The sequence below is a fragment of the Crocodylus siamensis genome, chromosome 4, assembly GCF_052110815.1.
Source record: "Crocodylus siamensis isolate JL-2025a chromosome 4, ASM5211081v1, whole genome shotgun sequence".
NCBI lineage: Eukaryota > Metazoa > Chordata > Crocodylia > Crocodylidae > Crocodylus > Crocodylus siamensis.
The window spans coordinates 2237411-2264146 of record NC_143398.1 but is presented as its reverse complement, the minus strand read 5'-3'; the positions used below and the strand labels follow the sequence as shown (position 1 = coordinate 2264146).

The window sequence follows — 26736 nt, the reverse complement described above, 5'->3', positions numbered from 1 at the left end:
ATCCGATGAGACTTTTCTCTTTGAAAGGGGAGAACCAGGTAGAGAGCAGCTCTGGCCGTACTTCCGAGGGGCTGAAAATCCAAAGGCAATTTGCCTCCTGGCTGCTGCTCTCACTCTTGCGCGCTGGCAAATCCCCCGAAATGCCAAGTGCCCGGTTTGCGATCCGCATGGTTGGGCCTGTGATTCCACACTGCACATTTGTATTTCAACCCGCTCTTTCCCTACGCTCCCAGGAGAGATTCACCGGGGACAGAGCTAGAAAAACCAAAACGTCTACAGGGCCTGATCCTGTCGTGTAAGTGATATCAGGCTCAGGCCCTGGCAATATAATTGTCGGTAACATTTACCCCCCAAAACGCAATCCTTTACTGCAGGTTGGGAGAGGACGCAGTGATAGCTTGAAAAAACATATCACTTACTCTCATTTTCTAGGTCTCTTGGAGCCGGCTCCTCGCGCCCTTCCTGCCCGCTGGCTTGGGGCCTCGGCTCCCGAGCGCGGCACCGCTCCAGGAAGGACGGCACAGGGATACAGCCGCACCCTTGTCCCTCCTCCTCCTCTGCCCTGTCAACGAGGTCAAAAGCTGCTTAATTCGCAATTACTACTTCTAGGGGTGGAAGGAGCCAACATGCTGAGGTGCTAAGCACATCTCTACCTTTCAAAAACATCAAACAGAAATAAATCCGAGAGACACAAAGAGAAAGAGTTCAACACGCACTGTGCCGTTTCTTGGTACGCCTAAAGCTTGTCCCGATGAGCATGCACGTGCAGTTTGTGGCACTTCCAACCCACTGCAGGCCCCACACACCACCCGTGGTGCACATGCACCCATTTGCCATGCTGCAGATTTACAGTGCGGTGCCAACATTTACTTTACATTCAAAAGCGTACCGTAATGGAGACACGGGCCGTGGGCACACTGTCACAGAGCCATACGTCTCAACTGCAAACAGGGGAAGCAGTAAGGCAAGAAGAAAAGCGAGACGATATTCAACAGCAAGTTTTAGGAGACTTTGTATCAAGCAGTTTAGAAAATGGACATTGACATCCAAAAGGAGCCCAGAGCCTGAAGTCCAGCCTGAAAAGGGGGACCCAGGATGTTATGTGAGGAGCAAACTGCTCATCGGTTCACGGCCTGCCAGGGCTGGAAGGGACCGTGTCCATCCTCGGCTCCAGCCCCTGCACCGGGCAGGAAAAGACACCGGGCTCAAGTGACCGCGGCGAGGTGACCGTCCCGTCTCCTCTGGAAGATTTCCAGGGTAGGGGAGTTTATGCCGGTCCGGACACCCAACCGAACGCATCCAAATAAATGCTTACAAGAGGTTAAAGCACGAAGCTGGTCAGAGAAAGAGTGCATTTCCTAACCACACCCGGTGAAGATCTGCTGACCACGGCATTCCTCAGTGAACACCTGAATCTACCAACTTAGGCAAGACGCACAGAGTCTAGAGAATGAGAATTGGCACCTCTAGATGATTTACCTTTCTCCAGCTCCAAAGCAGCCCATGTCCTCGTACCGGGACAGCAGACTAGCCAGTCTCCTGTAGCTGTAGGAAAGAAAACAAAGAGCAAGTTTCAAGCACAACCAGCAATTCCCAGTTACTTTATGTTCATATTGTGTCTGCGGACTCAGGAAGTCCTCATTTGACTTTCTATCACTGCCCAGATGAGGAGGGACGGGGGCACCGGCAGTGCCGGGGGGCTGCGGGTCGGGAGGGAGGGGCACCATCATGGCCCGGGGGGCAGGGTCCTGCAGTTTGGGGTGAGGGGCTCTGGCAGGGCTGGGGCAGGGGGCTGGGAGTGAGGGGCAGCAGCAGGGCTGGTGGGGGCTGTGGCTTGGCAGTGGGGGGCAACACAAGGGGCAGCACCAGGGCACTGGCATCTCACTGCCCCCCATCATATTTCCCCGGCCCCCCTCCGCCACCCGACACGTGTCCCCCCACCCACAAGTCCTCCAGCCCTAGCACTCCCCAAGGGTGGGTGCAAACACCCCCTGGTTTGCCCGCTAGGCAGCATGCTCAGCCGGGTGCCCACACTTACCCTGCGGGCAGGACCGCGGCAAGGACGCAGCTGTGACCTGACCCCAGCCAGCGACCGCTTGGGAGCAGTTCAACTGCACGAGCCGCACAGCGACGAGCCAGTTCTAGAAGGGGCCATTGTGATGCGCGGCCATTCTGCGCTCTCCCCACGCGCCTCTCCGCCGCGCCCCGCCACACGCTGCATCGGCCACCGGGCGTGAGACCAGGCCTTGGCCTGCAGGGACTGCCACCAGGACCGCGCCCTGCAAGGCTCTCCTCCAGGACCCCGGGGCCGCACACGAGGAAAGGGACTCCCGCAACAGCTCCCAACTCGCACCGCTTCTTGTCTGTGCGCAGAGCGTACGGCCCAGCTCCCTCTCACACCTGCTCCCTGCGCGGCTGTAACCTCTGTTTCTGGAGTCCGGGGGCTCCCGCTGGCTCCTCGGCGCGGAGCTGGGAGAAATACCCTGGATTACGTGCCGCCTACATCGGGCCTTTTCACCGTCTGCATCTTCCCTGTCTCTCCGCGTTTTACCACCTTCGTGGGCCGCTTCCCCCAGTTCCCCTTCAACTCCTTCCCCTTTCTGGAGGGCAAACTGTTTAAACCGATCCGTGTCCTCCATCTCCCTCTGCTGCCTTTGGTGAAACAGCCCTTTCACCAGGGCGCTGGCTGAAGAGGCTCTTTCCATGGACATCGCGTGGGCCCTGTGCCTGGAGGCCGTGCTCCTTCTCTACCCTCCTGAGTTTACCTTTCCTGCCTCATTCTTTAACCATAATGGCGGTATCTCTTTCATTGGAGATGAAAGCACTGGAAGATGGATGCATCTTGGTTGAATGAATAAAATCCCTTCTGTCACATAAGAGTGAAACACATGATCTATTTTTTATACAGGCTCCATGGCCTTGTTTGGAATAGGGGAGTGAAGTAGAAGAATAAAAGTAGTTTTTTCAGCTTGGTGAGATCTCAAACATTGAAAAAAAAATACCTGTAGTTTCATAGTTCATAGTTTCTAGGGTCGGAAGGGTCCTGAGCAGATCATCTAGTCCGACCCCATGCCATGGCAGTAAAGCAGTACCGATGTGCTAAACACCTTGCAGACTGGCAGAGTCTGTTCTCATGAGAACATGTGAAGTCGCCGAGGTCCGAAGGCTCCCCAAATGGTATACTTTAAGCACTAAGTGTAATGTAGAGCTCGTTTTAGGGCTAAAATTTGGCATCGTGTATATCTGCCAGGGTTTTTTTGCATTTTTTTAAGTGCCAGGTACAATGAAATGTGTGGCAAAAATGCCTCCATCAGGCAGATTTCAATGTCACGTGCAGTGCAGACCTGCAGCTCCCACAGACGGACGGGATATTGCCTACTGAAACATCCAAGCAAACATGAACACGCGTGTGCTTTCCCTACTTGTCTGGAAGCAGAGTTTTTAATGAAATGTTTAACTTGCACATTTAGAGATAGTACTAGCACATTGCTCGTCAGGAATGACGGGCTCTGGGTGCAGATCCACGCGTCATCATCCCCCCCCGGATTAATGTGTCCTGGGCCCTGGGCTACAGTGGGGTGACGGGCATCCTTCCCCTCCTGGTGCTGGTAGGGGAGGCTGGGGCACCCTGCCAGATTGGCGGTGGAGGGTACATGCCCCACTCTTCTCCCTGCTACCTGCATGTGCAGGCACACACGTGCTCGCACGCACACACACACCTTGCACTTGTCTGCATTGAACTCCATCCTATTCTCATCTGCCCGCCTCTGTAACCTGGCTAGATCTAGCTGGATTCGGTCCCGCCCCTCCAGCATGCCCACTTCTCCCCACATCTGTGTGTCATCACTGAGTTTGGACAGCGTGCCTTCCACACCCACAGCCAGATCGCTGATACAGATGTTGAATAGCACAGGCCCCAGGACCGAGCCCTGGGGGACTCCACTGCCCACATCCTTCCAGCTCGAAAACGACCCATCCAGCACAACCACCCTCTGGGTGCAGCCATCGAGCCAATCTGCCACCCACCCAACTGCGTAGGCATCAATGCCGCAGTCATTTCGGTTTTTGAAGAGAATGTGGTGGGAAACCGTGTCAAAGGCCTTCTCCAAGTCCAGGAAGACGACATCCACCCCAACACCCTCATCCGGGGACTTTGTGACCTGATCAGAACAGGAAGCCAGGTTAGTCAGGCAGGACCTGCCCTCAATGATCCCATCTCGGTTGCCCTGATGTTTAGGTGTTGGCTACAAAGGACCAACTCACGGGATCATCATCAATTCTAGTTTATTGGATGGGATGGGAAGTTACCAAATAAAATCATAAATGCAAACTTTGAGTTATGGGTGGTACTCCTCACCTTAACGTGCACGCGTGCACACACACACACACTCATTCAAACCCATGTAGCATCGTGTACAGTGGCTGCTGCAGCGACTGCCAGAGCGCTGCCGTCAGTATATCTACCTAGCCAAGGCACTGGAGCCTGCTGTCCATGGTCAGCTTCCTCCAAGGCCATGTCTTCTCCGGAAGGGGGTCGCCTGCTTGTCCTTCTGTCTCGGTAGGTCGGGTGCTAGATGACAGGGTCACTCTCCATGGCCTTTTATCTGGCCTTGCAGACTTTGCTGACTCCCCAGTTTTCAAGCTTGCCCCATCCAGGGGTTGTTGACCCTTGCGGGACGTCCCCTGTGCTGGCTACTGGATGGCGGCTGTCAGCCCCAGGGGTCACATCCGTGGGTATGTGCAGTTTCCAGAGTCCGTTGATGAATTTTGATTAATTTAATGTTGTTGTGAACAGGGCTTTGGGAGCGGTCGATCTGGCAGTGTTCACCCCCAAAAGTTGGTCTCGGCTCTGATGAATTCACCGCTGCGCCTCTGTCACTTCAGCAATGAAGGTTCAGGGAGTTCTGGCTGCTGCATTGGCTCCTATTGGTTTCTTCCCTGGTGATCTGCCATTTCTAGGTGTCACTTGTGGCTGTTAACTTGTTTGTGTAGCTCGCTACTGAGTTACACCTTCGGTTACTGATCCACTCACTCATTCAGGGCCGGCCTGATACAGGGAGGCCGTTCCTGCCCTTGCTACCCTAGTTACAGGGTATAACCTACTTCTAAAATGAGAATGCATTCAGTTACAACAGAAAGAGTATAAAATATCCAATGCAAGAGTATAAAATACAAGAGCTGGAAATGTCACGGCACACAAATTGATTTCACAGATCAGAATACAATAAGGGGAAATAGAAAATGCACACATACAAAATATAAAATACCATATTATACCTAGAAGAGCACCTCTGTCATTTCATAAGACAATGCCTCATACCAGAAAAAATACCCAGGTAATTCTATATCTTCTGGTGAGAAAGGAGAAGAAGAATGGAGGAAGGAAGAAAAGATAGAAGAGATGAGACATACCCAAAGAAGGGAAAGCAATGCAGGCAAGAGGCCTTTGCTCTCCATGTCCAGAGCAGACTATACGGTGGAAGGGGGACTCCTTGGTCAGTGGGGGGCAGGCAAGAAAAGGGGCTTCCTGCCACATAGATGTTTCTGATTGAGTTGGTCTATACAGCGGACAGCACAAAAAAGGTCAGAACGAAAAAAACAAGTGCCAATATCCCCAGCGTTTAAAGGAACCCCTGAAAGCAGTTGAACAAGAAGAGAAGCTGCGCTGGAGCGAGTGGAGGCATTCCCTGCTGCCAACAGACCTCTGGAAAAAATTGAAATACCTTATTTTGGGGTTAGCAGCAAGCCCGTACCAAACACCAGCTGCTTCCCACCTGCAAACAAACTTCAACAGAATTATCACCCAGGGGGAATTGCCTTGCACTACACAATCTGCACTGGCAGAATATGAATCAACAGATGCACTGGAGAACTACGTGCCCCCAATGTTATTTGTGCCTGGGAACTGGAAAGACTATGACGTGCCGGTTTTTCGAACCGAGCCAGTTCAGCTCACGTCTGGAAATGTTTCAAGTAGCACAAGCTGTAGCCAAGGCTGTTTGTTGTAAACTGTGTCTTGCACTGGAGCAAGATCTCAACATTTCCACCTTACAGTGCAATGGGGGGCGGGATGGAGACGTGTGTGGGGCGGGGATTTCTCATTTGAGCAATCCAAGTCCCCCAGCCCTGGGCCCAGGAAACGCAGGCCTCCGAGTCAATCGGCCTGGAAGCCCACAGCCTGTGCTGGCCCTGTGGAAAAGGCACAGGGGAGGGAGAGGGCTGTCTCTGACAGAGGCATAACAAGCAATTCGGATGCCCAAGCCAGGGATACTGCTGCGTGCTGGGGGTGCAGGGGGGTGCCCTCAACCCAAGCCCTGGCAAGTCACAGCACCCAGCCCTGCACTCCCCCTGCTATCTGCAGGGACCCAAGCCACCGCTTTCCACACTGCTTTACCCACTCGGCAGCGCAGAGTGTCTGGGACAGACTGCTGAAAGGTGCAAGCTGCTTCATCCTGTTCCTGACCCCGCTGCTGCTGCTGCTGGGCTTCGTGGTGTGCGAAGACAGGCGTCTGCACGCTGAGTGTGGTGGAGCCTGTGGTGCTTGCCTGGCTTTCCCGTGCCGTCCTTCCTGCCAGGCAGAAGATCGCGCACGCTTCCATCCTCGTATGAAACGCACCTGTGCCTGCCCCGGTGCGGGCGCTCCTGGTAGAAACTGGCAAGTGCAAGAGCTAGCCATCATCCCCGCTCCCAAGCCCGTCGCAGCTGGGAAATGCAGCTCTCTCCTCGGGGGGCCAATGTGGAGAATGGTAGAAACTCGATGCAAGAGTCGCCCAGTGACCCAGCGAGGCGGGAGTCCCCCCGAGTGAGGGGGCTGCTTGTAAGGGCGCGGACATGCGCAACAAGGAAAGCGCGGTAAGAGGCCAGCTGGACGCAGGCCTTTGGAAACCTGGTACAAGCAGCTGAAACGCTGCACACCAGCATCTCTCTGATGAAGTGCTCCTTCGGGACGGCTCACAGTGTTACGTCTGCCGGGAGGGAGAGCCGGGCTGGGCACCTCCTTGCTGTGCAGCTGTCGGGTCCTCGGGCACTGCTGGATCCCCCACACCTTCCGCAGGCTGCGGGGAGCACGGTCACGAACTAACAAAAAAAAAAAAAAAAAAGAAAGCTATTAATGTTACCGTGGGACAGGGCGGTTACTCAGTTTCCTTCCATATACCAAAAGAAAAAAACAAACAAACATGAAACAAAAAAAATTATCATTTCTGCCAATCACCCTAATACTGCTCTATTCTGCCTGCAAACACCCTGCCCACCCCAAGTCCCCACGCAACCACTGCTGCAGCCCCCCGACAGCGCAAAGCTCTGCAACCACCCAAAGCCCGAAAAAGCAACCAAAACCTCCACCACCACTGCCAGAGAAAACAATCCCTCCAGCAGTTCCCCCGCGCCATAATACACAGCTCGCCAAATACACCAGTCCTCCAAGTCATACAACCATCTCAGACACAAAAAATAGCCTGCTGGCTTCAAACGCCAGAAACTACCCCGTTTTAACCCCACCGGTCATTTCCCGGAACACACAAGAAAAAAAGTAGAGCAAAACAAAATGCTTTTGTCTCCTACATAAAGTAACAAACAGCACATCGTCCACTACCTCGCTCTGAACAAAACTCATACTATCCCAACAGTACATTTTAAACCTCCTACACTATTACACAAAAACTCAAAATCTTTAAAAAAAAAAATCAACTCTTTTAAATATCCAAAACCAAAAAACCATTTTAATAGAACCAAAAAATCTAGTAAAAACCATCACCCTTAACCTAAATCTTCAACAATTCTAGGTTAAGGATATAAATATACCCCAGCTAAAAAAAAATTTAAAAAATAAAAACCCACATTAAACATTTATTCAAAAATCCCCCGCCCAAAACCAACTTACCCTCATAGCTCAAGAGGGAGGGCAAATTATTCAATATACTACTAATATTCCCCCACCTATACAAGTAGTATAAAATAATTTATACTATAGGAATATAGCTCTTTACTAAAAAGATTCCTTTTCCTTAATTTATAAGAATAATGCATTTAATAATCAAATTAATATTACTGAATATAAGCTTTAAATATTATTATTAGAAAATGAAGTCTAACACCCATACCAAAATAAATATTATTGTTCCTGCCACCCATGTATACACCACCTGGCAGAAATCAGATTTAGAAACCTTCCCAAATACTCCAAAAAAGCAAAAAAGAAATTATAACAGCCCAAACCAAAAAAATTAACAAACAAGAAAGACACACTTCTTAAAAACATCTAAAACGCTTATCTAATATCAAACGTATATTTTATAACCTGCAAATATAACGCTCCACTATTTATAAAACCAACTAGACCTCAAAACTAAAACTATAACGATAAAAGTAACTAACCTAACAATCTTTTCTTACTCCAATTTGAACCGTAACACGAAAAACTAAATGCAGCTACCTAACTTTTCCAACACATTCGAAAAAAATACATCTCAAAAAGACACACGAGAAAAGAACTCGAAAAAAGCTGAATGAAGCAAAATAATATTAATTTCAAGCCGAAAAATACTCTAGCACAATTTACTTATGAAATCAATCCAAATCTAAGCAAGAACCTCTCATAAGAATTGTATCACCCTTTCATCCCGTCAAATAAGATCTGTAAAACGAAGTTAGAAATAAGCCGAAAACCACCGAAGGAACCGAAAACGAAATGCGAACCCGCGCGCGCCCGGCGCCGGCAGGAAGGCGGGAACACCCCCAGTCCCGCTCGGAACGAGACCCGGATCCCGCCCAGCCCGCCCCGGGCAGGAGTCCCGCCACCGGCCCCGCACTCCCCGGGAGGCCCCGAGCCGCCCGCCCCGGGATCCCAGCCCACGCGTGCCCGCTCCTTCCGCCCGCACCCCGCAGCGCCGCCCGCTCTTCCCCTCAGGAGTCCCCGGCACTGCTTCCTGCCGCGCCCGCGGAACGGCTCCGTGTCTCCCCCTCCCCGGCATCTCCCGCGCCTGCACCCGCGCCACCGCCTCCGCCCGCCCGCCCCAGCCGCGGCACTAATACACCTCGGGCGGTGCCGGCGCGCAGCAGGCCTCAGGCGGGCGAAGCGCGCTGCTCCCGCGCCGGCTCTGAGGAGAAACCCCCTGACGCCTGCCGGGAGGGAGGGAGGGAGGGCAGCGGCGGCGGGGGGGGGGACGACGACACCTGCTCGCTGCGCAGCCGCCGGGACCCAGCGCCCCCGAGCCGGGCGGACCCCCGGCCCCGCCGACCGCCTGGGCCGCGCCGCCGGGGGATGGCGGGGGGGCTCAGCCCCAGCGCAGCAGCTGCCTCCCCCGCCCCGCCCCGCCCCGCCCCAGGCCCTGCGCTGCCCCCTCGCTTCCCCGGGGCAGACACCGCGCGTCCGGCAGGTCCTGGTGCCCGTTCGCGCCTGCGCCTGTGTCCGCCCCGCCCCCCACGTCTGCGAGATCCCGCGCTTAGAGTGGGGCAGCCAACCAGAGCCGCCCGCCCCGCCCCGCCCCGCTGCCAACCAGAGCCGCCCCCCGCCCACACCCCCGCCCCGCAGCCAACCAGAGCCGCCCGCCCCGCCCCTGCTGTCACACCCCCGCCCCGCTGCCAACCAGAGCCGCCCGCCCCGCCCCGCCTGCCACACCCCCGCCACGCAGCCAACCAGAGCCGCCCGCCCCGCCCCGCCTGTCACACCCCCGCCCCGCAGCCAACCAGAGCCGCCCGCCCCGCCCCCGAGTTTCGGGAGGCGCCAAATGCGATTTCCCGCGCTGGCAGGGAGCGCCGCGGCCCGCCGCCGGTGGGGGCAGGTACGGGGGGCGGGGCCTGTGCAGCATCCCGCACGGGCAGGATCGGGGCCGACACCGGGAGCAGCAGCCCCCGCGCCCCCCGCCGCCATCCCGCGGGCACGCAGCAAAGCCCCCGGAGCCAGCACCCGCACGGGGCCGCTCCCGGGCCGGGCGTGCCGCGCCGAGCGCCCTGCGTGCTGCGACCCCCGGGCCCCCGCGCCAGTGACGGCTGGGGGCGGCCAGTCCCCGCCGCGCGCGGGGGAGTAACGGGGGCGGGGGGGTGCGGGGCACTGACGGGGACGTGGGCGAGGCAGTGCTGGGGCGGGGCTGCGGTTCCCCTCGCCCGCAGCCCTTCCCTCCTCCCGCGGCGGCCGGCCGTCACTGTGGGCAGCGTCAGCGGTCACTGCCACGGCGGGCGCGGCGGTTTCCTCCCTCCGTCAGCGCCGGGCGAAGCGCCTTGGGCCGGGGGCGCGGGGGGCTCAGCACCGCCGGGCCGGGGGCCGCGGGACTCCGCGCCTGCTCTGGGCTCCCCGGGCCCCGAGCCCCAGGGCGGCACGCACGCGTGCGCATCTCTTCTGCGTGTGTGCATGTGTGCCCCCGGTTCTCTGCGCGCACAAGTGGGGCTGTGCGGCTGGTGCTCTCGCTCTCTGCTTTTTCTCGCTTCTCTGTCTCTTCCCCTTTCTCTCGTTTTCTCTTTTTTTTTCCATCTCTCATCACATGCAGAACAAAAAAATACACAACAGCACGGGCAGGCTAGGAAGTTCTATTTATTATCGCCAGGTTTTAGAAATCCTAGCGTTTTACTGTAATAAAAGCAACGTTTATGATGAACTGTGTTAACATGCAGTGCGTCCTGCCGTCTTGCCCCAGCCCGGTTTTGTACGGTGCTGGCCTGCCAGAAAACACGGCAGACACCGCGGGTTTTTCGACACTCCAGACGAAAACGTTGCCTACCCTGGTCTGGAAAACCCCCGAAAGTGCCATCTTTTTCTACCGATACATTTTCTAGCAATATGTACTTAGCCAGGCCTGTCTGGGATATTTGCTTCGTGTCCTAGCGCGATTTGCTGAACACTTTGATGCACAGGGACTGGCATTTTTCGTGCCACTGCTCCCTGCTGGAGTTCCAGGTTTCATGGTTTGGCACCAAGTTTCGGGTTTACTGAAGACTTGGTTCTACAAAACGGGGAGTTTTAAGTGTGAAATGATATTTTAAATGAAGGTGGTATTATGTGCACATGGATCTTTTTCTGATGTTATCACTCATAGTCCATATAACTTACGGTTCCAGTTTTACATTGTGTTTTAACATTAACACTGTTTTTTGCATCAACTACGCTTGAATGCCATGTTTGGGATGATTTTAAAATTTTTTTTTTAATGGAAGCAAAAATAAAAACTAGTTGTTTTAATTGCATGATTTCTACAGCCAAAGTGAAGATTAGGTTTGAGAATACCGGGGTTTAGATTTAAAGCTTTTTATGAGTTACTTTTTATTAAGGTTTAAATTTATTAGTTTAAATTTTATAGCTTTATTTCCTATTTACATTCACTTTTAATTGGGACCTACAGGATTTCCTTTGGATGTCTGAAGAACATTTTGTTTTATAGTTAAGGTGAATTGTGCTCATTTTTATCATAGAGCCCGTGTTCATCCTGGAGTCAGTAACGACTCCAAGATCCCTTTCTGCCTCCGTGCTCTCATGAAGGGAGTTTCCCATCTTATAAGTGTGCTGCTGGTTCTACTGCCCACGTGCAGCACCCTGCACTTGTCGGTATTGAAACGCATCCTGTTCTTGCTAGCCCACCCCTGCAACCTATCCAGGTCTTGCTGCAGTCTTTCCCTCCCTACTAGCGTGCTCACCTCACCCCAAATGTTGGTATCATCAGCGAATTTAAACAGGGTGCTTTTCACCCCGTCGTCCAAATCGCTGATGAAGAGATTGAACAGCGCGGGCCCACCCCCAAACACATCCCTCACACCTCATATACACACAAGTTTATTTTTCGCATACTGTAGACAATGCAAACAATAAAGTAATAATAAACTTAAATATCAATCAAATTAAAAGTTTCTACTAGAACATTTCTCCAATAGAAATAATTACCCGCACCTGAACTGAGAAGCGGGGCCGGAAGGAGCCAAGACACGGCTCCGTGACCTGCCTGGGTCCAAAGCTCTGCTCAGGACAGAGAAGATAAGATGGAGGAAAAGCCTCCGCTCATCACACCCACGGCCTAGTCCTGCAGCCAGGCCCGAGCTGCGGGGAGCGGGCGCGCTGGGCCAGCCAGGGCACCGAACGGCCGCGGCAGAAGTCGGACAGCAGCTCAGTCCGTGCCGACGGGGCTGGGAGCTGTACTGCACCACCAGCCCCGGGGCGGAGCGAGCCAGGGGGCTGCGGGCCCGACCCACACACCGCCCGGGTCGGCGCAGCCTGTCCCCGCAGCGCTCCCCGTCATCTCCGAGGGCATCGCAGCTCTGCCCGCCGCTGGCTGTGGCCCAGGACCAGCAAGCAGCCAGTCAGCTACCCGGCCTCCCCCAGTCCCACCCGTCAGATGCTGCCCAGCCACTTCCCGCAAGGCAGCGCGGACTCTGCTCTGTGCGCCGGGTGCTTCCAGCGCACGGATACACGTGCTTTGAGTCGCACACGTGCGCTAGTCGCCATCCCACAGCAAGGCGCTTTGTCTGGCAAATTCAAGGCAAAAACAAACGGCGCTGGTGGGTTGGAAACGGGCTGCAGCATGTTGCTGGGCTGCTCCCTCTCCTGCTGCACAGGGTCCTGAGGACGCGGCGCAGGCTGCACCCGGCACCGCTCAGCTGTGGGAGCAAGACACGGGAGATGGAGCAGCCGGAGGGCCTGCAGCACGGGGCAGCCACAGGCCTGGCCGCGGCTCCCCCCGGGGTCACTCCCTGCACGGAGGGGAGGAGATGCCCCTCGCCAGCGCGCCTCCCACGGCCGCGTCCCCCAGCTCTGCTCCCGCCCGTGCCCGGCCTGCAGCCTCTCCCCAGACACGCAGGCCCAGAGCCCAGGCTGCCTGGGGGGGCGAGTGTCACCCCCGCCCTGCCCCTCTCCGTGGCACAGACCCAGACTCTCGGCGCTCCTGGCACGCGGCCCTTGCGGCTGCCTGGACGGGGGGCCCGGGGCCCGGGGCCGGCTCAGAGAGGGAAGGCGTCTCCTCTGGGGGATCCCTCAGGCCACAGCCCCTCGCACTTGCCTTGGATGCAGGTGTCAGAGCAGCTGTTGCTCCCTGCGCAGGGAGGAAGCACAGGTGCTAGCCTGGTGCCTCCAGCCCCACGCTGGCCTCCAGCCCCAGCCTGCACCTCCTACCCCGTGCTCGGCACAGCCAGGTGGGCACGAGCTGCTGCCAGCGCAGCCAGGAGGCCCTTCACACTCCCTGTCCTGCGCCGATGGAGACCGAGAAGTCCTTTTTTAAATACATGAGGGGCAAAAAAAAGGTCCCAGGTAACGTGGGGCCCTTGCAGGATGTGATGGGAAACTTGGTCATCACACCAGACGGCAAAGCTAACATGTTTAATGATTTTTTTGCCTCCATCTTCCTAAGTAGGGACCAGAACAGCTACCACCCTGCTGGGCCCCCCTCGGGCCCCGGGGGAGGCACACCTGGGCCAAAGGTTAGCAAGGAACTAGTTAGGGAGCTCCTGGAGGGGCTGGACGTGTTTAAGTCAGCCAGCCCGGACAATCTCCACCCTAGAGTCCTAAAGGAATTGGCTGAGGTCATTGCAGGACCCCTGGCATGGCTCTATGAGCACTCATGGTGCTCTGGTGTGGTCCCAGAGGACTGGAAGAGGGCCAACGTGGTTCCCATCTTTAAAAAAGGGAGGAGGGAGGACCCGGGGAAACTATAGGCCAGTTAGTCTTACCTCGATCCTAGGCAAGCTGTTCAAGAAAAATATGCTGGCACACATCCAGGAGGGGCCAGCAGGGGACTGCATGCTTAGGGGCAACCAACACGGGTTCATCAGTGGCAGGTCCTGTCAGACCAACCTGGTGACCTTTTACGATCAGATCACCAGATCATTAGACACAGAGGTAGCAGTGGACATCGTCTTCCTGGACTTCCGGAAGGCTTTTGACACTGTCTCTCACCCTGTTCTCATTAAGAAACTGGGGGGGCTGTGGTGTAGACACCCACACAGTCAGATGTGTCACCAACTGGCTGGAGGGCTGCACCCAGAGGGTGGTGGTGGACGGGTCCTTCTCAACCTAGAAGGACATGGGCAGTGGGGTCCCCCAGGGCTCGGTCCTCGGGCCCGCACTGTTCAACATCTTCATCAGTGACTTGGATGAGGGGGTGAAAAGCACCTGTTCAAATTTGCTGATGACACTAAGATGTGGGGGGATGTTGGCACGCTAGAAGGAAGCATCAGGCTTCAATCAGACCTAGACAGGCTACAAGGGTGGGCGGATGTGAATAGGATGGGATTCAACACAGAAAAGTGCAAGGTGATGCACCTGGAGAGGAACAACCGGCACCATACCTACAGGCTGGGGAACGCCCTTCTTGTCAGTACAGAGGCAGAAAAGGATCTTGGAGTCGTTGTTGACTCCGGGATGGACATGAGCCGCCAATGCGAGGAAGCTGTCAGGAAGGCCAACCATACCTTGTCATGCATGCACAGATGCATCTCAAGCAGGTCCAGGGAGGTGATCCTCCCCCTCTATGCGGCACTGGTTAGGCCGCAGCCGGAGGACTGCGTCCAGTTCTGGGCGCCGCACTTCAAGAGGGATGTGGACAGCATGGAGAGGGTCCAGAGGAGGCCACTTGCATGGTCGGGGACAGCAGGGCAGGCCCTACGAGGAGAGGCAACGGGACCTGAATCTGTTCAGCCTCCACAAGAGAAGGCTGAGGGGGGATCTTGTGGCCTGTTGCAAACTAGTCAGGGGGGATCAGCAGGCACTGGGGGAGTCCCTGTTCCCCCAAGCACTGCCAGCAGTGAGCAGGAAAAACGGTCACAAGCTGGGTGAGGGTAGGTTTAGGCTAGATATCAGGAGGTGTGACTTCACGGTCAGGGCAGCTAGGATCTGGAACCAACTTCTAAGAGAAGTGGTGCTGGCTCCTACCCTGGGGGTTTTAAAGAGGAGGTTGGATGAACATCTTGCTGGGGTCGTTTGACCCCAGTATTATTTCCTGCCATGGCATGGGGTCGGGCTAGATGATCTACTCAGGTCCCTTCCAACCCTAGAAACTATGAAACTATGAATATCCTGTAGGACTTTAGACCTGTGTTTCCCTGAGGACACAGGGCCGAGACAGTCCCCTCTCGGGGTGGTGGCAGCTACGTTACCCCCAGGCTAGCGAGTGTGCTCCAGGAAGGGGGTCAGCTGGGCGCGAGGCACCCCAGGGAGGTACTCAGAGCCATGAAGGTGGTTGGGCGCAGGGAGGTGGGTGGCTCAATGCAGGAGCACCCCCTACTTACCCACCACAAGGCCTGAGTTCCAGACAGGGATTTCCAGACAGAGGTGCTCCTGCCCCAGGAACATCTGGCCCATTCAAAGGGTATCCCCAGTGACTCATGGTGGCACCTGCTCTTGCAGAAGGTACATCAGCTCTTGGGATGTGAGCGCTTTGCATCTGGCCCGTTTTCCAGAGAGACCCATCCAGCAAACCCATCAGCTGTGCCCCCTCCCCTCACCACTGTGCCCATCTGTGCCAGTCTTACTCCTCTCGCTCTGCTGGGCTCTCTCATTTCTCTCCCTCTGCAATTTTGAATGATCCCAGCACAGGGTGGTGATAATAAACTTGCCCTTGGCATTCAGTCCCGAGTGTGTCTCCTGTGGGCCCTGCCTGCCTGTGAAGGGAAAGGGGCTATGTGTCTCCCTGGGCTGTACTGGGAGCTCCCCTTGCCCAGCACCTTGAGGGGAAGGGAGGCAATGGGGAGGGCTGAGGAGGGCCATGGCATAGTGGTTATCCTGCAAGGCATTGCCACCTGCCCTTGCACCTGGCTGTGATGGACACTTCTCTGCCCTTCCCCAGGACAAAGCACAGGTCCATGGTGCATAGATGGGGTTGGGGTCAGTGCAGGGACTGTGCTCCTGGTGTCCCTGGCCCCGCGCTGGGCTCCTGTGCTCCAGGGTCCTGCTCCTGGCCCATGGCAGGAGAGATGATAAACCTGCCCCACAGTTGTTTCTATTGTGGCTGCTCAAGATAGCAGAAGGGAGCAGGAGCCTGAGGGCATTTCAGCCCAGGGGACCAGAGAGGACTAGGAGAAGGGAGTGCTGAGGAGATTTTCTCTTCCTGATAGTGGGATAGTGTGGCAGGAAGCCACCTTTTTTTCTCCCCAAAATCTCTGTGCTGTGACAGTGTGATTAGGATGGGACCAGCACAGGAGATGCACTCTTACCCTATCAGCTGGCTCCAGTCCTGATGGAGGGGGAAACCTGCTCCCTCTGCCTACAGGACTGGTATCGGCTACCTGGGTGAGGGGCATCTACCTGGAGGGCTGGAGTCTGCCCGGCAACTAGTGATGTATTTCAAATTGGTTGGCCGACAGCCAACCGGAGCTGGCCTCCACTGGACCGGGTGAATGAGGTCACAGCGGCTATGTAAGTTAGGACTGCCCAGGGGGTGAGGAAGCAGCCATGCAGGGGACTCGGACTTAGAGAGGAGCTTGACCATCTGAAACTGGCTCTCACCCCATAGCTCATGAGCTGGGAACGGCCTGCCTCCAGAGGGCATCTCCAACAGTCTTGGGATGACGCTTGTGAGTCCGCTACTCGAGATCTGGATAGATATCTAGCTGGCAGTAACTCAGACACGTGATCAAAAGGCTACCTCAGCCAGACTGTTTTGCTTGATGGGATTTCTATGATATTTCTCTATCTTGTACACTATTTTCACCCTACCCCTGTAACCAATAAAGTCTTCCTTTGTGACCGGTGTGGGAGACTTATTGAGGGGTGGGTCTAAATTATACCTAAGAGGCCCCTTAGGTCTGCAGACTAAGGGAGACTTTCCTTTTTGGCCCCTGACTTGGAGAAGTGCCCCAAGTGCCTGTACTGGGTCGAGTACCCATCGGACTATGAGGCCTGTGTTTCCCTGAGGACACTGGGCCGCAGTCCCCTCTCAGGGTGGTGGCAGCTACGTTACCCCGAGACTAGCGAGTGTGCTCCGGGAGGGGTCAGCCGGATGTGAGGCGCCCCCAGGGAGGCACTCGGAGGCTGGAGGGTGGTCGGGCACAGGGAGGTGGGCGGCTCAACACAGGAGCGCCCCCTACTGGCCCGCCACAGGTAGTGATAGTGGTAGCGGAGGTAGGGCTGATAAGGAGGATGAGTAACCAAAAGGTTATAATACTGGGACGGTGTCCTGGGGCAGATCAAACAGTCCACAAAGAGCAGAGAGCAGTCATTACGTGCTTGTTCAGGATGCGATTTCTGGCAGAAGCTTCTCAGCACCAGGATGGGAGAGCTTCTGACCTCTGGCATGGAAGCCACTCTGGTCTTAAGAGACTTGATGGCGGCATGGTCCATGTCTGCGGGTGGTCCATGCCCACTCATGCATGCACATGCACTGACACACACAGACACACACGCAAACACACATGCAGACACATGCACGCACACAGGCAGACTTGCACGTACTCTCCCTCCTATCATGAACAGACACACTCATGCACATGCACTGACACATGCACGCACACACAGACACACACACATGCAGATGGGTGTGTACTCTAGTCACTTACTCTCAGCACTTGGACACATGCACACCAACACAGTCTGCCTGCCATGAACAGTCTCCTACCCCCACCCCCATGCTCCTCACTCCTGAACTGCACTCCTCCCATGCCCCCCATCCCTGCTGGTGCCCCTGACTCCCTACCTGCAGCCCCCTGGTGCTGCCAGTGCCCCCCACATTCACAACCCACAGTACCCTGCCCCCACCCCGGTGCCCCTCGCTCCTGACCCACAGCCCTCTGCCCCGTCAGCCCTGCCACAGTGGCCCCATCTGTGCCCGTCCTGACCAGGCTGGAGTGCGGTGGCTCTGATTCATGCAGGCAGCAGTGGAGCATGTCCGGCCCTAGCACGTGCTGAGGGAAAAGGAGGGGAGGCTTGTGGCACACCCCGCCCTGGGATATGGCTGCAGTTACAATCTGGGGCTAGTTCCCCAAATCTCGTCTCCACTTGTCTGAGGAATGGGGTTGTGCAGGGCTGGGCTTCCGCAGCTGCACACCTCTCCCTTGAATTACACACAAGCACTAACTGGGGCTTGCTTCTGCACGAGCAAACTCATGTGCTCCTCAGAGGTTCAGCCTGCTTCCTCCAGAACCCCAGCTCAAGCCCTGGGGCTACAAGTGCTCCTCTGACACGTCGCAACTCATCACAGTTCTTGTGGGCTCCCAGGGATTGAGTCACTGTGGCCAGGCCCACACAGCAATGTCCCTGCATCCTGCCCCACCTCTCCTGCTGTCCCTCTCCTGGGCAGGGAAAACTCCCTGTATTTAAAGAAACCCTCCTAGCCAATCCTGATGCTGGGATTTTTGAAGGCTCTCTCTAACTGTCTATCTCTGATTTTCAAACCCCTGGCTGGGGTTTTTCCATTCTTTACCTTTATCAAGATGTCCCTGTCCGGCCAGCTTCATTTTGCCCTGAGTATAGGGTCCCCATTGGGATAAACATCCATTGCCCTAATACAATGTCTCCAAAGATACAAGGCTTGTTGTAAGCAGCCCTTTAATGTCTGTGTAACCTGGGCAGTACTCCAAGAGGTACCCCCTCTCCAACTGAAGGGATCAAAGCAGGTGCACAAGTGCTGTGGGAGGTGTAGGGACTCGCCTCCCCCTATAGAGCCAGACCACCAATGGGGACTTAACCATATACCTTTTAATGAGAGAACAGTAGTGGGAACATAACTAGTATAAACCAGGGGGCATGGGGGACACTACCACACCCCAAGTGGACAGGATTCAACAAAGGTTAGACATTTACAATCACAGACATATTCATCCAGTTGACAAAAGACAGGGTTAACCAAAATGTAAAACACAAACAGCAGAACAAACAATACTGGTTGATGAACTATAAAAGGCACAAAATACAACATGTCAAATGACAAGGAATATAGGGCCTAGGTAACTGGAGGGGGAGAAAGGGCGAAAACACAACGACCCCTTTCCACTGCAAAAGGAATTTCTCCCTGTTAGCTCACTCACCCCAGCTGGGACTTAAACTCAGCTCTCCCACATGGCGGGCAGAAACTCTACCACACAGCCCCAGCACTGGCACTGCTCCTGCCCGCTAGGCGCCTTGACCCTCCTGAGCCCGGCCTCACAGCGAGCTGCCGGCCTCTGACTGGAGAAGCTGGAAGCGAGCTGGGAGCCTCCCGGGTTGCTGCTTGTGGCGGGCCAGTAGGGGGCGCTCCTGCGCTGAGCCGCCCACCCCCCTGCGCCCGTCCACCTTCCGGACTCCACGCCTCCCCAGGGGCGCCCGAGCCCCGGCAGACCCCTTCTGGGCCCCACCACAGAGTCCGGGGGCAACGTGTGAGGCCACCCCCCCAGAAGGGCCTGGCTAGGCCCTGCGTCCTCGGGGAAACACAGGCCTCATAGTCCGACGGGTACTCGACCCAGTACAAGAACTTGGGGCACCTCCCCAAGTCGGGGGCCAAAAATAGTCTCCCTTAGTCTGCAGACCCAAGGGGCCTCCTAGGCATAATTAAACCCACCCTCAATAAGTCTCCTACACCAGTCACAAAGGAGAACTTCATTGTTCCCGACAGGATGAGGTAGAATGGGGTAAAAGGTAGAGCACTATCAAAGGATTACCACTGAGCAAAACAAATTGGCTGAGGTAGCCGTTTGATACGCAAATGCATCACTGTGAGCTGACTAGCTGTCTAGAAACACAATTATCGTTCAGAAGATGGTCGAGATCTGGCTCGGAGATTTCCAGAGAGAGAGCGTTTCAGATGGATCGGACTCTCTCCCTGCGTCCTGATGCTTGAGCCATGCTGGTAAAATGGCTTCTCCCCTCCTTCTTCTTGGACCAGGCCCTTGTATCGCCGTGCTGACCTCAGCAGCCCAGTCCCACAGAAGCCAGCAGTGTTGGCAACTAGCCAACCAATTGTGGCGGGCCAGTGGGGGGCGCTCCTGCGCTGAGCCGCCCACCCCCCTGCGCCCGACCTGCCTGCCAGGCTCCGAGCGCCTCCCCGGGGCGCCTCACGTCCGGCCGACCCCTTCCTGGAGCACCCTCGCTAGTCTGGGCGTAACGTGCCGCCACCACCCCGAGAAGGGACTGTCTCGGCCCTGTGTCCTCGGGGAAACACAGGCCTAATGTCCGACGGGTACTCGACCCGGTACAGGCACTTGGGGCACTTGCCCAAGTCCGGGGGCAAAAAGGACAGTCTCCCTTAGTCCGCAGACCTAAGGGGTCTCTCTGGGCATAATTTAGACCCACCCCTCAATAAGTCTCCCACACCAGTCACGAAGGAAGACTTTATTGATTACAGGGGGTAGGGGAAACTAGGGTACAGGGTTGAGCAATATCTTAGAAATCCTAGAGAGCAAACAGTGTGGCGGAGGTAGCCCTTTGATCACGCATCTGTGTTACTGCCAGCTAAATATCTAAGCAGATCTCAAGTAGCTTACTCACAAGCGTCTTCCAGAGGCCGGTGCATTTCCCCTCTGAAAGCAGGCGGTTTCTAGCTCGTGCGTTTTGGGGTGAGAGAGAGCCAGGTCCAGATGGTAAGGCTCCTCTGTGTCCCCCGCATGGCTGCTGCCTCACCTCATGGCCGAAGAAAGCGAGCCTCCTTCTTCCCCCTAACTTACATAGCCCCTGTGACCTCGCTCACCTGGTCCAGTGGAGGCCAGCCCCAGTTGGCTGTCAGCCGAACAATTTGAAATACATCACCTGTCACCGGGCAGATCCCAGCTCCCCAGGTAGATGCCCCTCACCCAGGTACCAGTCAGGTAGGCAGAGAGAGCCGGTTCCCGCTCCCTCAGGGATGCAGCCAGCTCAGGTTACCTACAGAGACGGGCCGAGGGTGCGGTCCCCTGTGTGCAGGGCCCACCCTCATCAAACGGTTGCAGCTCAGAGATTTTAGTCACAGTGTCACAGGGCAGAGATTCTGGGGAGAAACCAAGGTGGCTTTCTGCCACAGGATGGACACCTTCAGGTCAGCCGGCCCTGACAACCTGCACCCCAGGGTGCTCAAGGAGCTGACAGGCATCACAGCCCAGCCCCTGGCACGGATTCTTGAGAGCTCCTGGTGCTCTGGTGAAGTGCCCGAAGACTGGAAGAAGGCCAATGCCTATCTTCAAGAAAGGGAGGAAAATGGAGCCGCAAACTACAGGTCCATCAGCCTGACCTCTATCCAGGGGAAGACCCTAGAAAAGATTATCAAAGACACCATCCTCATCAGACTGGCCAGTGGCAAAATCCCGAGGGATAGCCAGCATGGGTTTGTCACGGGTAGGTCTTGCTTCACCAATCTTATTTCCTTTTATGACCAGGTGACCTATCACCTGGACAAGGGGGAAGTGATTGGTGTTATATATCTTGACTTTAAAAAAAGCCTTCAAGGGATGACAAGTTGAAACGGTCACAGACATTCCCCCAGATCCTGGTGGTCACCCCGATAAATTCATAGGTGGCCACCAGACCATCCCTGAGCCTGCGCTTTTCCAGGCGAAGGAGCCCCATGGCTCTCAGCCTGTCATCGTCAGCTCTGTTTTCCTGACCTCTGATCATGCGCGTGGCTCTCCTCTGGACTCTCTCAAGCTTCTCCACATCCTTTTTGACTTGTGGAGCCCAAAACTGGACGCAGTACTCCAGCTGCGGCCTCACCAGGGATGCAAAAAGGGGGAGAATGACATCCCGGGATTTGCTTGAGACGCATCTATGGTCGCTTTAGTAGCCACAGCATCGCATTGCAGGCTCATGTTCATCTTGTGGTCAATGATGACCCCCAAGTCTCTTTCAAGCACTGCAATTTCAGGAATTAATGAGTTGATGCCCCCTTGATACCACGAAGCTACTGGCTCCTCCATGACTGTCATGGACTCTTTTCTTTGTGCCAACCCATACTTTAAACACATTATAGAAGCCGCTACAGCATCTTCTATGCCATTATTAGCATAGAAGATATTGGGCGTTGGACTTGAAGATCTATAAGGTCCCTTCTGACCCTACTTCTATGATTCTATGATTATTTATGTTGGGCCAATATGGAGCACCCCTTGCTCTCCTTTTGCATTTTTCAATGTATCCCTCATGTATTCTGTTTCACATGTCTTTCTTTAGCACTGCTGGAAGAACAAGTCATGAGCCTTTGAACAAATGCCATCCAGTACTGACAGCTCTTCCTGGAACTGAGAGTAGGGGCTAGGTCTATGTTTTCTAAGCTGACCAGCACCAATAGCCGTTATCAGTTTTTGCAACATGGTGTCCTGAGCCGTTGCTCTGCAATTAGTGCCCACATCTTATCTGTAACAGAAATCACTCTTTTACTTAGATTAACATGTACTATGTCTGATAACCCCTGTTTATGCAATCCTTGCCCAAGGTTTTGTGATCTGTTTCAGCTATCACAAGCTTCCCATAGATGAATATATGCCATTTCTTACAGCCATATACCAGAGCCAAACTTTCTTTCTCAATCTGTGCATATAGACACTCTGACTTAGAGAGTGCCCTAGATGCCTATGCTACTGGTCTGCAGCTATGCCCATGTTTTTGAAGCAAAGCTACTCCAATGCCTTTTTAGAAGCATCTGTTGACAATTGAATGGGTCTTTTAGGGTCATAGTATTTTAATATTGGATCTTTCATTATTTTTCCTTCAAGTTCTTTAAATTCAGCTTCATGTTTGTGTTCCCACATCCAATGTGCATGCTTCTGTAGGAGTAATCTAAGGCCTTTGGTCTGCTCTGCTATGTAAGGTAGATATTTCCCTACAAAACTGATCGTGCCCAGTAATCTTTGTACTCCTTTCTTATCTTTAGGGGGTGGCATGTTTGTAATGGCTTTAACGCTTGCAGGATCAATTTACACCCCTTTCTCAGTGAGCTTATCTCCCAGATATGCTTTTTCTTTGAGCCCAAAGTTGAATTTTTGATTGTTCAATTGCAAACCTGCTCTGCAAGCTCCTTTTAGTGCATTTTTAAGCCTCAAGTCATGTTCTTTGATACTATTTCCCCAAACTAAGACATCATCAGTATAAACCATAGTTCCATCAAGACCTTCAAAAATGTCTTACTCCTTTCTAGGAAAAACTTCAAAAGCAGAACACAGTCCAAAAGACAGCCTACAACAGCAATACCTTCCGAAGGGCATATTGAAGGTACATAATCTAGTGTTATTCTTTCATGAGGCACTTGCCAAAACCCAGATGAGGCATCCAAAGTAGAGAAATATTTAGCTTCTGCCATGTTACCAAAAACCTCTTCCCTGTTGGAAATGGGAAAGTGGTCCCTTTTGATGTACCTGTTCATTAGCTTATGATCCAGGCACATCGTAAGCATCCATGTGTTTTCTATCATGCCCAGTGAATGAACCCAAGCAGTTTCATAGATTTCATAGACATTAGGGCTGGAAGGGACCTCGGAAGATCATTGAGTCCAGCCCCTCACCTGAAGGGCAGGAAGTCTGCTGGGGTCATAGGATCCCAGCAAGATAAGCATCCAATTTACCCTTGAAAGTGTTCAGTGTAGGTGCCTGAACCACCTCTGATGGCAGGCTGTTCCAGACACTAAAGAAGTTCTTCCTTACATCCAGCCTGAAACGATCATGGAGGAGTTTGTGACCGTTTGACCTTATCATCCCTTGGGCACTCTGGTGAACAGGCATTCCCCCAGATACTGGTGAGCACCCCTGATAAACTTATAGGTGGCCAATGATGACCCCCAAGTCTCTTTCATAGAAGGAAATGAGATTGGTCAAGCAAGTGCTACCCTCAAAAAAACAGTGCTGGCTATCCCTTAGGATGTTGGCATCGGCCCGTCCATTAAGGATGGCCTCTTTAATAAACTTTTCTAAGATCTTCCCCAGGATAGAAGTCAGGCTGATGGGCCCATAGTTAGCTGGATCCACTCTCCTCCTTTTCTTGAAGATTGGCACCACATTGGCCTTCTTCTAGTCTTCGGGCACGACACCAGAGCGCCAGGAGTTTTCAAAGACCTGTGCCACAGGCTGGGCTATGATGCTCGCCAGCTCCTTCAATATCCTAGGGTGTAGATTGTCAGGGCCGGCTGACTTGAAGGTATCCAGCTTCTCAAGGTGTTCCTTCATGAGGTCAGCATTGATGGAGGGCAGGGGATCTCCCCTACCCGGACCACCCTGTCCCGTAGCAGGCATGGGCGTCCCATGGGACTGATGAAAGACCGACACAAAGTACCATTTAATAGGTTGGCTTTTTCCTGGGCGTCAGTTGTCAGTTGCCCCATCTGGTTTAGCAGGGGTCCAACGCTGCCCTTGCTTTTCCTCCGGCTCCCCACGTATCTGAAAAAGGACTTTTTGTTGTCCTTGATGCTCGAAGCTAGTTGGAGTTCAGTTGCAGCCTTGGCTTTCCTGGTTTGCTCCCTGCAGGACCAGACCAGTGCAGAATAATCCTCCTTGGAGGTGAATCCCGTCCTCCATCCTTTGTAGGCCTTTCTTTTTAGCCTCATTAGGTCTGGAGAGCCGGGGGGGGGGGGCCACTGTGCCCTCTTGCTGCCTTTCCTCTGAGATGGAATAGACTTAGCTTGTGTGTTGAGGATCGCTCTCTTGAGGAGCAACCACTCTTCTCAATCTCCCCTCTCCCTGGGGTTGTGGTCCCTTAGGACCTCACTGACAAGCCTCCTGAACTTGTCAAAGTCAGCTTTCCTGAAGCCAAGGACTTCCGAGTTGCTGACTGACTATCACTGTGGGGGCCAGAGCGATGAGTGAGGGAAGCGAGCAGAGCCTGGAGGCAAGCCCTCGCTCTGATTAAAGGGGAAGCATCCAGGACTTGGAGTTGCTGAATGAGCATAGGTCTCTCCTCTTGTAGTGGACCTGCCCATGGGGGCCCTGAAGGAGTGAAAAACCAGGAAAGTGGACCTACTATCCCTGTCTGAGGGGCAGGAAAGCATGTCATGGAAAAAAGGTTGTTTTTGTATTACAGGAGGGCGAGCAAGGGCACCAGCCATCCTGAGGAGTAGAGCCCTGGGCCATCAAGGGAGCTCCCATTGCATGTTGGCCCTTTGGTGGGGGCAAGTCTTAGACCGGGTTCCACCATTTTTACCCTGTCTGTTCTGTTACGGGCATTGACCGGTTTCCAGTTCACTTATCGCAGTAGAAGTGTAACGTCTGCACCTGGGCCTGCAGGCTGAGAGCAAAAGGATCTGTTGTTTGTAGTCTATGACTAGTAATGAACAGATTTACCCTGGTGCTTATTACTAATGGTGAGTGTTTAACAGCTGTGAAAGCTGGCTCCTTTCGGGGGCTGATCTGCAGTGCTCCATGTACAGCAGGAACCTGCAGGGAAACGCTGTTCTGGAAATTACCTTGTAGCTCCAACAAATAGGGACCGGGATGCTAGATGCCAGACGTGCCGACTTTTACATCTCTTGTGTGAACGTGTCAGTCGCCCGCCTGGCGACATGGTCCCAGTATCCCCTCTTCCAGTCACCAGCCTCTCCTCCCTCCTTCTCGCTGTCTCTGCGCCCGCTGCGCTCACCTGCCACGACTTTGTTGTTATTCCTGGTTCAGTTGGATCTTCCTGTGCGGCACATACAAGAGTGTCCAAAAATGAGACTGGTGATCTGCGGGCTCCTCCTCCCCTACACCCTCGCCCGGTCCTCCGGGATAAGTGTCCTCACCGCTCCCCTTAAGCAAAGTCTCAGTCCCCCTTTTTACCAGGGGTGTTGCGGGGTACAAACCCGCTGCTTCCGTCCTACGTCTAGGGGGGTCCCGCAGTTTCCCCTGCGTCGTATGGCGCGGCCACCACTTGGGGTCTATCGGCTACAGCCGGCCCCAGGCTAGCATTACGCCCTCTGCCCACCGGGTATTGCGGTCCCCGGGCGCCTGACTCACCACTGGCTCCCCGTGTTCTCACCAGCCATCCCTGCTCACTGCGCCAGAATGTCCGGGTTCCATGTCGGACGACGCCTACTCGCTCCTCCGCGTCCTCATCCGCAAACGCAGTCCTGGCCAACCACTCTGGCTTGGCGGATCCTCGCTGGGCGACGTGGATCTGCCCCTCCTCACTCTTGCCTGCGGCCGGGGACCACGCCATACGACCTGGCTCTGCGGTTCTGCACTGGGCGGGGTGACTACGCTCCCCCACGCCCTCGCTGTCATCTGGAATCCACGCCGGCAACTCTGGCTTGGTGGCTCCACGCTGCGTGTAGTGGGTCCACCCCTCCGTCCCCTTACCGGCAGCTGGGAAGCCTGTCAACCGCTCCTGCTTTGCGGCTTTGCACTGGACGACGTGGGTCCGCCCCTCCGCCTCCTCCACGGCTGCTGAGGACCACACTCACAGCTCCGGCTCCGCGGCTTGGGGCTGGGCAGCGGGGATCCACCTCGCCACTCCCTCCCCGATGGCTGGGGACCACCCTCGCAGCTCCGGTCCGGTGGCTCCTCGCTGGGCAGCGTGGATCCGCCCCTCCGCTTCCGGTCCCACTGCTTGCCGTCCCCGGACAGATCTCACACTATTCTTTAAACTGCCCGCTTCATCCGGGGGCCTGGAGCGGGGAACTCCTTTCTTGTCAGCACAGAGGCAGAAAAGGATCTTGGAGTCATTCTAGACTCCAAGATGAACATGGGCTGCCAATGTGAGGACATGGTCAGGAAGGCCAGCCGCACCTTGTCCTGCATCCACAGATGCATCTCGAGCAGGTCCAAGGGGGGTGATCCTCCCCCTCTATGCGGCACTGGTCAGGCCGCAGCTGGAGGACTGCGTCCAGGTTTGGGCGCCGCACTGCAGGAGGGATGTCGACAGCATGGAGAGGGTCCAGAGGAGGCCACTCGCATGATCGGGGGCAGCAGGGCAGGCCCTACGAGGGG

At 54.9% G+C, this 26736-nt stretch overlaps 1 protein-coding gene across 15 annotated transcripts; it reads right to left on the bottom strand.

Moving 5' to 3' along the window:
* Nucleotides 1–287: 287 nt before the first annotated feature.
* LOC149865367 (uncharacterized) lies at nucleotides 288–26328 on the bottom strand. 15 transcript variants are annotated; one of them, XR_016441678.1, is made up of 5 exons: nucleotides 9036–9392; nucleotides 2039–8635; nucleotides 1480–1545; nucleotides 890–941; nucleotides 288–562 (listed from the first exon to the last, which is right to left on the bottom strand). XR_016441678.1 is itself a non-coding variant. In XM_090041437.1 (3 exons), exons 1-3 carry the CDS (start codon nucleotides 25964–25966, stop codon nucleotides 7071–7073), a joined length of 402 nt encoding a protein of 133 aa, XP_089897563.1. In that variant the 5' UTR covers nucleotides 25967–26328; the 3' UTR covers nucleotides 4268–7070. The 15 variants fall into 15 exon arrangements, 1 of the variants encoding a protein (XP_089897563.1); XR_016441680.1 differs by having other exon boundaries at nucleotides 890–936; XR_016441679.1 differs by having other exon boundaries at nucleotides 890–936; nucleotides 1480–8635.
* Nucleotides 26329–26736: the final 408 nt, after the last annotated feature.